At 48.4% G+C, this 16,174-nt stretch overlaps 1 protein-coding gene across 2 annotated transcripts in view; it reads right to left on the bottom strand.

Annotated features, from left to right (window-relative positions):
* The window catches only part of XRCC1 (X-ray repair cross complementing 1), a 297,807-nt gene that overhangs the window by 207,751 nt on the left and 73,882 nt on the right, over positions 1–16,174 (bottom strand). Inside the window, exons 5-6 of one of the 2 annotated variants that reach the window (XM_085615657.1) lie at positions 15,081–15,161; positions 14,712–14,823 (exon numbers count right to left, since the gene is read on the bottom strand). In XM_085615657.1, coding sequence (XP_085471783.1) covers positions 14,712–14,823; positions 15,081–15,161 — 193 coding nt within the window. Of the gene's footprint in view, positions 1–14,699; positions 14,824–15,080; positions 15,162–16,174 lie in introns of both variants that reach the window. The other variant, XM_085615656.1, reaches the window with a different exon arrangement.

The following is a 16,174-nucleotide window of genomic DNA, read 5'->3' as shown; positions in this document are numbered from 1 at the left end:
CAAGTCCCAGGGCATTTATGTAGCGGGGGCCTGTGGGGGGCCCCCGCTGCCCCAGGGAACACCACACCCCAGGGCTATGTGAATAATACTATGCGGGAGGACACGCATACTAAAAATATGCAGAGTTGCGTTGCAGAAAGGTGTAAAAAGGGGCCTGGCCTCGGACCACCTCTCTGCAATGCACATCTGTGGTGCTTACTGGAGGTACCTGGTGGGCTAGTTGGGCCCCAGGGACCCTCAGGATTCAAGAGGACTTAATCCCCCAACTTAAAACGTGCTACGGGGCTCGTTTGCACACTTGTCACATCAGGCCCCACTCCCTCCCTTCACCACTGTGCAAACGGGCTGCCTGACGTGTTGTAAGTTGGGGGATTAAGTCCCCTTGAATCCTGAGGGTCCCCGGGGTCCAACTAGCCCACCAGGTACCTCCAGTAAGTGCCACAGAGCTGCGTTGCAGAGAGGTATAAAAAGGAGCGTGGCCTTTGACCACCTCTCTGCAACGCAGCTCTGTGGCACTTACTGGAGGTACCTGGTGGGCTAGTTGGACCACAGAGACCCTCAGGATTCAAGGGAAATTAATCCCCCAACTTAAAACCTGCCAGGGGGCGCATTTGCAGTGGTGAAGGGAGGGGGCGGGCCTGATGTGACATGTGTGTACTTATCCAATCACTCCGCCAAAACCCAAGCACTTATAAATTCACCATGCACTCTCCTTGCAGTACTCTAATCATCCAGTCACTACCCATGTACTCATGCACTGACCCAGTCACTAACACATGCATTGCTGCAATCTCTTGAGGACTACCTATGCAGCCCAGTAATCTCCCTGGTACTACCTATGCAGTCCTCCAATCACCCTGCCAGTCGTATATCCTTATCCAATCACTGCACCAAAACACAAGCACTTATAAATTCACCTGCACTCTCCTCGCAGTACTCTAATCATCTAGTCACCAACCATGTAGTCATGCAATGATCCAGGCACAAACACATGCACTGATACAATCCCTGTGTACTACCCCTGCAGTCCTCTAATCACCTACACACTTCTCATTCGCTCCTTCAATTCCCCTGATAGTACCCATGCAGTCCCCCAATCACACTGTCACTCCCCGTGCACGCCTCCAGTCACACAGTCACTACCATGTACTAATTCAAACAACACCACCTATAGTGGTCAAAGACTGACAGGGGGATTGCTGGAGTGCATAAGTAGTCCTCAGGGGATTGTAGCACTACATCTGTTAGTGCCTGGGTCATTCAATAAGTACATGGTTAGTGACTGGATGATTAGAGTACTGCAGAGAGAGTACATGGTGAATTTATAAGTGCTAGGGTATTGGAGCAGTGATTGGATAAGTACACGGTGCTGACAAGGTGATTGAAAGAGTGCTTACGGAGTGACAGGGGGAATGCTGGAGTGCATAGGTACTGCTCTGGCGATTGTAGCAGTGAATGTATTAGTGCCTGGGACATTGCATGAGTACATGTGTACTTACAAATTCACCATGCACTCTCCTTGCAGCACTCTAATCATCCAGTTACTACCCATGTACTCATGCAATGGCCCAGGCACTAACTCATGCAGTGCTACAATTCCACAAGCACTACCCATGCAGTCCAGCAATTCCCCTGTCACTCCCTGTGCACTCTTCATGCAATGACCTAGGAACTAATACATTACCTGCTACACTCCAGCATAGCTGCCATTTTGGAATATGATGGAAGGGCTGCTCTAAGGAGTTATTTTCTGTCTCTATGACCCCCAAAACCTTTGTTTGGACACCAACATGAAATATATAGGTCTCATGGTTCCTGAAATATAACATCATCACTGCAACACATCCGTGGGTTCATCATGTAAGCGTCACGTAAGCGTCACCTCCTGCTCCCTGCCCTGCTGCTCCCGATCTACAAGACACCCCACCCGGACGTGGGCGCTCTACTCTCTGCCCCCGAGTCCCCCCCTCTGTGAGGCAGCCCGACGCCCTGTAACTGCCCCAGTCTGTCCAGAGTTGTGGCCGATCCACGGCTCTCCTTCCTGCTCCGTTCCCGGGATCTTCGCCGCTGGTCTGCGCTGTTGTTCGGTGCTGCGGTGAGTGCCACTCTCACCTGCTCAGCACCCAACTGGGCTCCGGGATGGAGCCTTCTTAGTCGCTTGTGATTTAACCCGATAGGTTTCACTTTCGTGTTTACTGTCAAGGCTTGCTTAAACTGAAAATGAAGGGACACCTACACTCTAATTTCCAGCTACGCAATTCATTGGTACGCTGTCACGCTCTGTCCCACTAACATCAGTCATCTTAATTTAACTATTTTTCATATGTGTAGCATTCGCATTACTTCGTAACAAGTGTAGTCTGTATTTTTAGTTTGTTTGGATTATATTGCCCTCTAGCCTCATGAAATGTATAGCTTCACCATGGATCATGAAGGCAGAGAAAACGCCACCGAGCTTCTCCCAAAGAATCACTTTTTTCCCAACACTGCCCCACTGCTCTGTGGCCTTTGTTACTGTGTCAAGTGTTATAGTCACATTAGTAGTCTAGCCAAAGAAAACAATCACTGTGATGCAGTAAGTGTGTTATTAGGACTGATGCAGCAAGTGCGGCTCCGCGTGTACGCCTCTCTAGGTTGTTACCTTGTGCACACCGACCTCTATTTTATTAGTTCGATACTAACCGAGGATGCTCCTGTAATAGGATCCCACGCCCTCCGAGTGCTATAGACTTCGTCAAACAAGTGCCATGGGACTGTAGGTCATTATATACCATGAAGGTCATTACTGTACCTCTACCCCAGTGAACTAGTACATACTTTTTAGATTTATTTTTTTGCTTAGTTAAGGTTTCGGTTTTGCTCTTTTCCTTTGATTTTCAAAGTCAGGAGAGAGGCAGCTGGTCCCTGGAAGAGATGTTCTCCTCCATGGTGCTACTTGCCGTCTGTTCTCTTTTCTGGGTTTGTTTTTTGTTTCCACATCATCCCAGGTTTAAAAAAGTATTGGCAAAGCTAATAGGTCTGACTTTCCCCAGCTCATGAAAGCATATGCCACAAACAAAACAAGCATAAGGTCCCAAAGGCGAGACCTATTGGCTATGCCAATGCTTGTTAACCCCTTCGCTGCTGCGGACATTCCGCTGCAGCGCTGGGGGGGGCAGGGGGGCAGCGCGGTGGGCCTGTGCTCATGACGGAGCCGCTCCGTCATGAGCCACAATTGAGCTGTGCTCATGACGGAACGGTTCCGTCATGACTCCGCCCATTTGCGTTGTCCCCCCGCACAGGCGGGGAAACAGCGCCGCGTAGGCGGAGCGGCCGCCAACGGGCGTGTCATGACGGAACCGTTCCGTCATGAGCACACGGCAACCGTGGCTCATGACGGAACGGTTCCGTCATGAGCGGGGAAGGGGTTAAAAATGTTGTCCAGAAAAATTCGGCCTGGATCAGCAATGTCTACCCAAGCTAAATTACTTCTCTAATGATCCAAAAATACAAATCAAAAATGAGAATCTCTTGACAACAATTTTTTTCACGAAGGTATATTAGGGGGCCGGGATTAAAGGTTGGGAGGGCAGTATGTGGTCCGGACAACTGTCAACTGTTGATATTGGAGTAACCTTGCTTTTAACCAGTGAGAAAATGGGGTTCTGTTGCAGTACCCCACACTTTTTCCCTGACTTCTGATGCAACTTTGACTGAAGGGTACTAGGTCCCTGCTGTCCAGGTACCCAGTACCAGGGTTCTTTCCCTAAAAAACATGTCCACAATTGGTACTTCTGCCCCATGTAAGACCCTTGTAAGTGTTACCCTGGGTACCTAGGGCCTGGAGGCTGAAGATGGTTCCGTTCGATCCCCTCACTAGGACCATGTCACTGCCCCTGCAGTTGGCATGTCCTTGTGAGGTGTAAAAAAGACCAAGTCAACATAGCACACTGCCTATGTGCGATGCCAGTTAGTACTGCCTAAGATATAGGCAAGTCACCCCTCTAGCAGGCCTTACCAGCCCTAAAGCAGGGTCCACTGTATGTATCCCAGGTGTGGGCAGTTCTGCATGAGCAGATATGTCCCTACAGTATTAGGGTCTATTCCTTGATATTGTAAGTGCCAGGAGAGCTATAGAGAGTACATGGGCTGGGAACTTCACAACTCGAGTTCCACAGCACCACAATGGCTTCCCTGAACCCAGGAGTGTTTGGTAACAAACAGCTCCTTGTAATGAATCCAAACTGATGCCTGTGTGAGATTAAAACATGTACTCAGAGGGCATCTCAGAGGTGCCACCAGAAAACCTACCAACCCTGGTGTGGTCCCCAACCGGCTATAGACAGACCGCCACCACCAGACAAGTTGGGACCAGAAACAATGCACATCCTGGACAGATGCGTCACACCTCCTCCCCAAGGATGGGCCAGTACTTGAAGAGGGAAGCTTTAAAGGCCTGCCACCTTTGTAATGCGACCCCCAGCCTCTACTGCTGGAAGCAGATGACAGCCCCTGGTTTACAGCCCCACTCTGGGTGGGAAAACCATTGGGAAAATTTTTAAAGAATAGGAGGTGTGCCCACTTCACGCCTAAGGTTGGGGAGGAGAGGTGAAGCACAACTTTCAGTCCCCGCCATCTTGAAAATGGGGAGACTCCTCCAATCTGCTGGTCTATGCCCCCCTACCACAAGAGGATGGCAGAATAGTGGGTGTAGTCACCCCAGGTAAGGTGCCCATTGGCCCAACCTATTACTCCCCTAAAACACCCCCTGAATTCAGTATTTAGGAGGCTCCACCAGACCTAGAAACTAGATCTGCGATGGCCTAAGAAGAAATAAGATGACCATGCAGAGAAGACTGAAGACAACAACTGCCTAGGCCCCAGCCCAAACGGCCTGTCTCCAGCTTCTGCGAACCTGCGACCTCTCTTGCAGACAACGACCTCTGAAACCCACGGGTAGATTACTGCCTTCGAAATAGACTACAATCTCCCATGGACAGCGGACCTGTCCTGAAGAAATCTACTCCAAGGACTCCAGATCCAGGCAGATCCGCGTCTCCTACCCATTCTGCACACGACACCCACAGCAGAGTCTGTGTGGCTCACTTGTCCAGTGAAGTCTCCCCGGCGATCCCGGTCTTGTGTCCAGAGTTGGCTGACCTCTCCTGCCCTACACGACGGTGCTTGCAGTAAAAATCCCGAGGCTCCCCCCATTGCCACCGGTAGGAAGACTCCGACATCCAAAGGCACCCCTATACCAAAGCCCCTGGGCCTTAGTGAGCTGAACAGACGGTGCTCCTTTGACCCCCTTACATCTCTACTTACCTCTGCTGTTGTTGGTCTTCCTCCTGCAACCTACGGTGCCACGCCTGCAGCCTATTTGCCGAAAGAAGAACTCCCATTGAAAAGCATTGGGCGTCCGACGTCGAAATTGTACCCTGCACCAGACTGCCCATGTGCCGCTGGTGGTGTATTTTTGGTGCTGCTTTGTGCCTCACCTATGCTTAACCTAACCTCCAAAGCTAGGCCCTGCAACCGATCTACTCACTTGCATGCAGTGTGGCTACAGGCACCCCCTGTCTCCATTGGAAAGCATTGGGCCGAACTCAGATTTTGGCCTCTGCACCCGGCTGCCCCGGTGCCGCTAGTGGTGCAGTTTTGGCACTCACCTGACCCCGGGTACTTGCTAACTTTTGGCTCCGAAGACTGAGATTGTAAGTGCAATACTTACCTGTTTAACCGCAATATAGTTTTCCCTATAGGATAACATTGGACTGTGTTTAAGTGTCATGTTTTCAAAATGATACGTATTTTTAATTAAAAATGTACTTACCTTATTACGAAGACCTTGGCTTTAAAATAAAATACAAAGTGTATTTTTATAAAATTGGTCTGGATCTCCTTCTTGAGTTGTGTGTCTATTATTGATCACTGTTGTGCAATAAATGTCTTACACTCCTCTGTGTTCGGCCTATGGCTGCTCTCCCACACTACACTAATAGAGTACTTTGGGTTTTCCATTGAGCCCTGTACACTTTTGGGGAACTCCTGGACTCTTATCAAATGTAACTTAACTGCAGACTCAAGCAACCTGACCTGGATCCAACCCCACAGGACCTACATGCTTCTGATCCTCTTTTCTAGGAGTTCAGGCACCAAGCTGCTAGTTTAGAGTGCTGTAACTGGCCTGACAAATACACTTGTTTAGCCACTTAACTGAACTTCAAGGTCCCCTATCAAAGGGAAATCCTGACAGTGACTCTCCACTTCTGTTGGGGATCACCTAGACTCCTCCATCACCAACTGAACTAACAGGTTCGACCTGCAATGACTGAGAACCGGGCAGCTCCTCAATCCTTGACCCCTCTTTACTTCTGGATGATTCTTCCCAGGTGGGTTGCAAAATGTAGTCGATCACCTACGAGCTCGGTTCCAGCCACAAATGTATTAGAGGCATCAGCCACTCAGGCCTTGTGCTAGAATTTATTTGGTGGGTGGTCGGCTCCTCTCCTCTCCTGGGGAGTTCTGCATCTCCTTCAAAGTAGTTCACAGTAGACAGATTTATCCAAAGGCTAAGGAATGTCCCTAGAATCTAAACCAAGAAGCAGGAGGACCACGTGTAGGAAGCTGGCTCTTTATATAGCGGACCAATACGAGGTACACTGTGTAAAAGGTCCAGGCAGCCCCTATTGATTTACAAAGGCACATATGATAACACTAAATGCTCTCTTCTGTGGTGGTGGTGTGGGCTAGCAGTTTAGGCTTATCAGAGGGTAGTGCTAAGCATTTGTTGTACTACCAAAAGCAATAAATGAGATACACACTTAAGAATAAATCAGAGACCAAATTAGAAAAATAACTAATTTTCATATACATTTTGATACCAAGAACTTAGTTATCAAGTAAGTACTTTTTTTAACATGAATTTTTACAGGTATGTGAACAGTTCATTTAAATGCACCTTAACGTACCAATGCCTCCCTATGGGAGAAAAGGCAGATGTTGTATACAGTTATTTACGGTTGGTTTCAGGGAGTCTCCTTCGGGACTTAGGGCTATAGGGGGCCAAAGTCCGAAGTACAACCAGCAGTTACTCATTACTTGTTGTGGGGTGTCTGAGTGCAGATGAGCTGGTTGGATTGGTAGCTGTGCACGCTACACCAGTTGAAAAAAGGGGGGGCACCTAGAAACAGGCTGCAGAGGGGACATGGAGACAAGTCCCGGAACTCCCAATGGGGGCTCGGGTCAGAAGGGCCCTGTGGTAAAGAGGGCACAGCCAGTTTGTCAGTACCCGGGCTGGGGCGCTTGGGTGCAGAATGGAAAGGTCGGCTGGGATCTGTGCGTCTTCTGGCCTTGCTGTCGTTAGTCTCACAGGTTGGGAGTGCAAAATCAAGATAGGTGGGCCACTCTGGAGGTAGTCTCTGTGGTGCTGACGTCCCTCGATGGCTGCTCGTTCTCAGTGTAGCGGGAGTCCAGACTGGACTCACATGCTTTGTTTGCAGCAAGGGGTCTTGTTCCCTGGGTATTGGTCCTGTGCGGCTCCTGTCAGTCCTGGTGTCCTCTCACTTGGTGGGACAGGGCAGATCTGACCTTCAAGAGCACAGGGTCCTCTTCCTGGGAGGCTGCTGCGTCAGAATAGCCAGGGAGCGGCAAATTGGTAAACCTGACTAAGTTTCAGGTTCTTGCAGACTGCAGGGGAATAGCTCCTCTATTCCAAAGGTGTTTGGTGGCAATTTGCGAAGGACTGCAGGCTCCCAGAGTTCTTGGAAGCTGTTTAGCTGCAGGATGAGTCACTGGCCACAATTGTCAAGACTGTTGCAGGCAGTCAGGGTTTGGCACCAAAAGTCCACAGCAAGTCTTCAGTTCTCGCAGCTCTTCTATCTTCTCTTCTTCTGGATCCATCAAGTTCCTGGTGTCAGGGGTGCCACCCAAGTACTCAATTGGGGGCATTAAGGGGAAAGACTGGTAGTACCCAAGGAGCTACTTACCTTTAGGTCAGTAGGTTTCCAGGGGGCACCTCTAAGGTGCCCACTGGGTGCATGTTTTTAAACATCCACTGGAACCAGTGTGGGTTTATTAATATAAGATGTTTGATTCCAAAGATCTCTAGTTTCATTGACGCCATCATGTTGCTGGGGAAATCGTAAACACCAGTGTCCAGCACATGTTTTTAAAATGGCTTCCCTATAAACTTGTAATATTTAAGAATCGACTTAGACAACACAGGGGCATTTCTGCTCATGCAGATATGTCCACACATGTAGTATAGTGCACCCTGCATTAGGGCTGTAAATCCTGCTGTAGGTGCGACTCACCTATACTGCATGCAGTGTCTGTAGGTATTGCACACAGGAAGTGTGCCATGCCGTGTCTTCACTTTTCGCTGCACCATGGCACGCAGCCTGAAATGGCAGATTGCATGTTGGGGCTGAGGGATCCCTTTGGGTGGCACAATACATGGTGCAGTCCTGGGGGACCCGCTTTAGCCTCCTGGTCCTAGGTATCGGAGGTACCATTTACTCGGGACTTACAGGAAGTGCTAATGGTTTCGCTAACTGAGGGAACAACTGTACAGTTTTAGGGAAAGAGATCTGGCACTGGGGACATGGAAAGCAGGAATTGCATCAGATACCAGGAAAAAAAGGGCACTTTCCTACAACCCTCACCCCCAAATGAAAGAGACTAACCTTTCCCAAGAGATTATTCATCATCTCAGTGGAAGAACCTGGTAAGGCCATCTCCATTGGCATGGTCAGTTCCAGGTATGTGCTCTACTGTAAAGTCCATACCCTTTAGGTAGATGGACCACCTCAGCAGTTTGGGGTTTTCACCTTTCATCAGGATCAGCCATTTGAGAGGTCTGTGGTCGCTTTGGACAAGGATGTGAGTACCAAACAGGTCTCAACTTCTTCAGGGACCAAATCACAGCAAAGAATTCCCTCTAAATGGCACTCCAACGCTGCTCTCTGAGGGAAACCTCCTGCTAATGAAAGCAACACACTGGTCATAGCCATCATTATTGGTCTGGGAAAGGACCGCTCCAATCCCATGTTCAGAGGCATCAGTCTGTACTATGAACTGCTTTGAATAGTCTGGAGCTGTAAGAATGGGTGCTGCGCACACTGATTCTTTCAGGGTGTCAAAAGTCTTTTGACAGCTCACTGTCCAGTTTATCTTCTTTAGCATCTTCTTGGAGGTAAGTTCTGGGAGGGGTGCCACAATGGTACCATACCCCTTCACAACCCTCCTGTAGTACCCAGCCAAGCCAAGGTATGCCCTGACTTAATCTGGTTTGTTGGCACTTCCCAGCTTAGAACTGTCTGGATCTTGAGCAGTAAAGGTTACACTTGGCCTCCACCTACAAGGTGGCCCAAGTATACAACTGTGCCCTGGCCTATCTGGCGGTTAGATGATTGAACCACGCATGCGTTTACCACGCATGCCGGTTCCACGCAGGACAAACAACAACATTTTTAACCAAGAATATGCCTTTACCATGCATGCCTTTACAACGAATCATGCTTGGTTAAGGCATATATGGTAAACATATATCCGTGGTTAAGAATTCACAGATAAGTCTTAACCCCCTGACCCCAGCCCCGGGACTGAGTTCCTAAACTAACCCACTCCCCTCCCCCCCCCCCCGCCTTAGTAACCTTTTCACTCAGCCCTCCCCATATCCCTAAAAACGACCCCCTAAGCCCTAAACTACCCTGCCCCCTCTAAGTCCTAAGAGGTATTACGATCCCTGCCCCCCCCCGCCCTAAGCCCTCAAATGCACCCCCAAGCCCTGATAACTCCCCCAGCCCTGAAAACTACCCCGAACCCCCTCAGCCCTTTAAACTACCCCGACCCACCCCCAGTCCCACTTACCTCACCGCAATCTCTTCCTGCTTCCGTCCGTCTGAAAGCCCTACCACGCATATGTCATGTGCACGGTGGAGAATGCGTAGTTCAGCCTTCGCTGTAAAGGCTGTTTCCCCTATCTGCCCCTGCTTGCCTTGATATGGAGGCCTGCAGCTTGCAGAACCTTCAGGATCTTCCCAAGGTGGATCACGTGATTGTGCCATGTTGAACTGTAGATAGCAATATTGTCCAGATACGCTGCACTAAATGTTTCCAACCCTACAAGGACTTTATTCAATAACCTCTGGAAGGTGGCAGGGGCATTCTTTAATCCAGAGGGCATAAAAGTGAATTTATAATGCCCAACTGGGGTCAAGAATGGGGACTTTTCTTTTGCTGAATTTGTGTGTCAGCGCACACCTTATTTATAAAGCTTGTGCTCTATAAATAAGACTAACTAAACTCGTATGTGTGCACAGCACAATAGGGTAGCCTGCCCTTTTCTTTTGCTCTACGGGTCAGGCAAATATGCCAGTACCCTTGTAGTGAGGGCTGCAATTTATATGCGTACATTGCTAAGTTAGCATAACCGCGTTAGATGTTAGAAAGCCATCTTGCCACTTTTGCACACGACACTGCAGTTACATATTATTTGAGAAATGCTTGCTCGCCTTTTCTTCACATGAGAACTGTCTGTTGTTCACATCCCTAGCCGTGAGCTGCGACCTTGGTCTGAACATTGTGTAAAGAAACAGTCTGGGTCGCTAGACGGTGCATGTTTTTGGGTTCAGGTTGATCGGCCCACTATTTAGCCATAACATGCACACAGCTGCAAATACCTGAGAGTCGAGCGCTTTTAATATTGCAGGCTACATGCTTAACACATTCATTCGGAAGAAGAGCTTTCCCAGGAGCAGAGCATACCTGATCCTGTGATGTGATTCCACTAAGCTGATCTTTACGGTATGGGGTTCCCCATTCAAGCCTAGAGCCCTTCTATTAGTCTAATAATATTAATTTACTAGCGAAAGGAAGGTGGCTGTATTCCACTGTCATTATATTATGATTTCTCCTTTAATTTTCTATGGTATTGTAACTATGCAGATGGTTTTGATTTTAATCATTTGTCTGCTTATGTTAGCCAAAGTACTGCATCTTAAGACACAAGGTTTATAAATAAACTCTTTAAACTTTCCCGTGTCTCTGAATGGGACACTGATGCTGGTCGGATAGGGGTTCTGGGTTCTGAGGTGAGTTTTTGGTACACCACTATTCACTGAGGTCCTGGTTTCCTGCGCATAGTTCTGTGCATGAGCAGAATCCCTGCAACACCCTGATGCCAAATCATAGGTACTGGGAAATTTGGCTGCTCCCAACCTGTTAATTTGCTCATCAGTTATAGGAATTGGGAGTGCGCCTGTCTTGGTTACTGCATTGAGGTCCCTATAGACCACACAAAACAGCTCTGGTTTTCTATCCTTGGAATGAGGTTTTGGGACTAAACACAACTGGGGTGGACTCTCAGAGGGTTCAATAACTCCCAATTCCAGCATCTTGCTGACTTCAGGTCTGATGCTCTACTTCATCAGACGGTCTATAGATTTTGTTTTTGACAGGTGTTTTGTCTCCAGTGTCCACATCATGGGTACACCTAGTAGTCTGGCCAGGGGTTAGGGAGAATAGCTCAGCATCCTGCTCCAGGACGTGCCCACAGTCAGCTTGCTGTTGGGCAGAGAGGGTGTCTGAGAAGACAGCTCTAACTATTGACCCATCTTTTGGGCTGTATGAGGTGGTCAGGGAAAGCTTCAATCTCTGCTTCCTGATCCTAATCAGTGACCACACGCAAAGACGCATCAGCCCTGTTATAGAAAGGCTTTAGGCGGGTTACCTAGATGATGCTGTGAGGGCTCCAGCCAGTGCCTAAGTGTACCAGAAAGGTGATCTCCCTTTTCCTTTCAAGGATAGAGTAAATCCCACTCCATTTGTCCTGGAGGGCCCTAGATGCCACAGGCTCCAAATCCCAGACCCTCTGCCCAGGTTGGAACTCTACCAGTGCATCCTTTTGGTCATACCAATGCTTCTGGAGCTCTACCCTGACCTCAAGGTTTTTTAATGCTTTACCCATGTACACTCCCATCCTGGAACGTAGGCCAAGTACATAGTCCACAATGTTGTGTTGTAGGCTCTTTGAAAGGTCTCTCCCAGCCTTCCTTAACTAGACACAGTGGTTCATTACAGGATGCCCAAACAGAAGTTCAAGGGGACTGAACTCTACTCCCTTCTGAGGTACTTCTCTGTAAGTGAAAAGCAAGCATGGCAAACGGACTTCCCATCTCCTGAGCTTTTCAAGGAGTCCCATGATCATACTTTTCATGGTTTTGTTGAATCTCTCAACGTAACCATTGGTTTGTGGGTGATGTAGGATAGTGCACTTGTAAGTCACACCACATTGATTTAAGTAGCCAGACATGAAGTTGCTACCTCTGTCGGATACTCCCTCCTTAGGGAAACCCATCCTTGTATAAATACTTAAGAGGGCTCTGGCAACTGCAGGAGCAGTGACGGTCCTAAGGGGTTTAGCTTCAGGGTGCCTGGTGGCATGATCCACCACCACCAGTATGAATCTTTTACCTGGTGCTGTTGGAGGGTCTAGGGGGGCAACAATGTCAACCACTATCCTTTCAAAGGGAAACCCAACCACTGGAAGTTAAATTAAAGGGGGCTTTGAGTGATTGCCTGCTTTGCCACGGGCGGGCAGGTAACACAGGAGATACAAAACGCCTTCACTAAGACTGTTTGGCCAGTAGACGTGACTGCCAAGCTAGTCTACACCAAGTCTTTCTGTGGCCAAGATGCCTACCTAGGGGGATGTCATTGGCCAATGAGAGCAAACACTTTCTGCACTGCTGAGACACTACCCTCTCCTAGTGGCACCGGATTTGGGGTCTATGGTCTCAGTGTACAGGAGTCTTTCCTGCCATTAGGTCCTGAGGGAGCCACTGACATCTCCCTTTTCCCCTGCAGCAGCTTGAGGTCTCAAGCTTTCAAGAGTAGGGCAGGTCGTACCCCCTATAGGGTCCCCCTGGGCCTAGGAGCGCTGGCGTGTAAGTCCCAAGTTCCTGCGGCTCAGTCCCCTCTGAGGCTGGCACGTCTTCTCCCTGAGAAGAGGGGGCCCAAGCTAGTGGCTTTTCAAAAGCTGACTTTCCAGACTTGATACCTTTCCTCTTAAAGGGTAGGGACACTGTTTCAGTCTCCAACTCTTCTTTTTCACCCTCGGCTTTGGGATGTCCTTGGGTTTTTACGCACACCCATTCAGGGATCCCTAGCATGGGTGCATGCAAACTTAGCTCTACCTCATCCCATGCCGAGGACTCTAGATAATTCCTTAGAAATTCAACAGGAATTGCAGAAGGCACGACCACCTTCTTTCGCCCAGTAAACCCTCTCCACTCCAAGGACACCATAGTCAACACAACAAAACTTTCTTTGATGCAGTTTGTAAGGAAAATCGGACACTTTTTGCTCACCGCTTTTTTAGCATTCTCCCCCCCCACCCCCACAAAAAAAAATAAGCAAAATGTAGCTCTATTTTGCTTATTTGCTCTGTTCCCTCCAGGGGAATTAACAAACCCTGGGTACCTTTAGTATCCACAGGATATTGGAAAAAAATTGACACAAATTTGGCGTGGATACCTTATGTGGAGAAAAGTTATGGCGGCCCAAGCGCAAACTACCCTAAATAGCCATATATGGACTAAGCACTGAGGACGGGGCTAGCAATGACTCAGCACTTGAGGATTGCTTTATCATATTTACTTTTTAACTATTAATAAAGATGCATACATTCATTCAATCAATCCACACATACTCTAATAATTAAACTATCTTCCAAACCCATGGGACTGCATTTAAAGGAACACAGGCAAAAAGTATTTCAAAATAATATTTAGAGGAAGTCTGCTTGATGCTACAGAAGACTTTATCAGAAGTTAAAGCAATCCTGCTTGAACTCACCCAGATATTACACAGCATGAATCTGACTCAGAACTTCTATTGGTGGAGAAGTGGGCAACAATACAGTGGCACTGTACGCATTGTGTGCTGCTTTACAGCCCGATACATGTATTTGAAAAATAGGACTCCCAATTTCCAGCAACCACCTTGCTGGCAACACTCATTGTGCGCCCCCGCTCAATCGACAATCAATAACTGTAGTTGTGATAGTTAATCGAACGGCCACCAGCGTTATACAATCACTGTCATAACCTCTAGTTGTTCACTTGTCCATCAAATCCCTTTCCGCACAGCTTGCCAGCATGCTTTCAGTCGTGATACTCATCCCCTCCCCCAACCACACACTTTGACATGGTAACAACTCTATGTCGGATATTAATAGTGGCCCTAAATGGGACTCCCTCAGGATCTGTGCAAACGATGAGGGTTAGGATTTTATCAGCCTCTACTGTCATGATTGAAGCTGGGACAGAGTTGAAGGATAGTCCAGGGCTGCTATGACTTATGTTTGTTTGCTTTATTATGTTGATTGCCTTCATCATCCCTCTGTTACATTAGTATTGTTCATGTAATATAGCTGCATAATAATGTATTTGTGCTTCACTAGCAGTTTTTATTGTTAAGATGTTTTTAACACTTGATGGTTGTTTGACAGTGGATATGATATACTCGATCAATAAAATAATTACTCAAAAAAGGAGAGGAAAAAAAAAAAAGGGGGACGCAAGAGGAGAAAACAAGGGATGCAGTAAGAACAGAAGAAGGACAAAGTAAGGCAAAAAGAACAGTGAAAAGCATGGGCATGAGAGCAGAGAAAGAGGAGCCATGCAAACAGGACAAATGGAGCAATACCAACATACTCATGGCCTCACGTTTTGGGGGAGTAGTGCTAGGCTTGCTGGCCCGGCTGAAGAAGAGGGCGCCGGGCTGGAGGGAGCTGCTTTCCTCTTCTTTCACCTTGAACTGGCCCAACTTGGTGACCTTCTGCAGAAAAACAAGAGAGATCAGCAGAGATGCTGCAGCACAGAGATTGGATCCACTCCAGGGAACAAGTCAGTGTGGAATGGGGGCAGGCTTCTTCAAACAGCCAAAAGGACTGTTCAAGCCCATGTCAAGCCAGCTACCTCAGCACATCACTGGCCAGGAAGGGTTTATCGGGCACAGCACGGATGATCAAATACAGCCAAACCAATCAGGACAGTGGCAAAGAGCATGCAAACATACAGGAGATTTCTGCCTACCACAGAGGGCGTGGCCGACTGCATTTCATCTGGGTCCGGAGGGGAATGGATTCGAATGAAGCAGAGGCCATAAGCCAGGCTCTGAAAGGCAAGGAGGAAAAATGCAGAGGTCAGATGTTGTGCAACATTCACAGCATGGGAAGTTCATTCCTCGCCAAGCCTGTCTATATACTCCTTTCAAGCCCTGGTTCTTCTGCACTCGCCGGAGACACCCAGCCTCACACTGCTGCAGCCCCTGCCTTATGACAGCCCAAAAACCAAACTAGAGCAAAAACGACTACAGCGCCCTCTTCCTTACGGAGACATATTCTACAAAGAAATTGGTGAAGCACGGTCTTAAAGGCGAGTAGGTATGCGCATAACCGAAGATCAACACATGAAGTGCACAAGAAGTGAAGTCTTCAACAGAAGGCATGCGTACTGTCAGGCTGAGAGGATAGTACGAGCACCAGGACACCAATGCCCCACAGCTCTCATCGCAGATAACAAAGGACAAGCAAATCACAGGCCCCTTAGAGGGCATAACTGCTCCCATGGAACACTCAAACCACAGCTCCAAGCGACAGACAGACAGACAGACAGACAGAACCACGACTCTCACTGCAGCTCTCAATGGATGCACAGACGTGACAACAGCAACGACTGTTCTTCACTGAGAGCTACAACACGTGGCTTTCCAAGATGAGCACTCCATGACTGGGATAAAACAACAAGCACAGAACCCGTGCAACAGTCAAGAGACCATCGCTCCTTGCCATGGATGCGACTTCTACTCCACAGCTCAACTTGAAAGGGTCACAGGGCAATCATGGTCCAGCTCCAGCCATGGAACAAGAGCATCATTCGTTTTCCTTAGCTGGTAATCCGATTAGAACTCCACCCGGGCACCAAGAAAGAAAGTGCGACATTCACCAGACTTGTAACGTACACAGCACCTCACAGAGACCTGTAGGGAAATCACACCCGTCACAGCAGCAATTACTGCACAGCCCCAAGCAACATCAACCACAGCATCCTTATCAAGACACTGAAATGACGGTTCTATCCATCCAACAGGCCCACAATCCCCCAGCTTTGAACAAAGCGGTGTCGCA

This window comes from Triturus cristatus, chromosome 7, assembly GCF_964204655.1.
Source record: "Triturus cristatus chromosome 7, aTriCri1.1, whole genome shotgun sequence".
NCBI lineage: Eukaryota > Metazoa > Chordata > Amphibia > Caudata > Salamandridae > Triturus > Triturus cristatus.
Note: the sequence above shows the minus strand (reverse complement) of the source record. Positions and strands in the feature narration are given on the sequence as shown.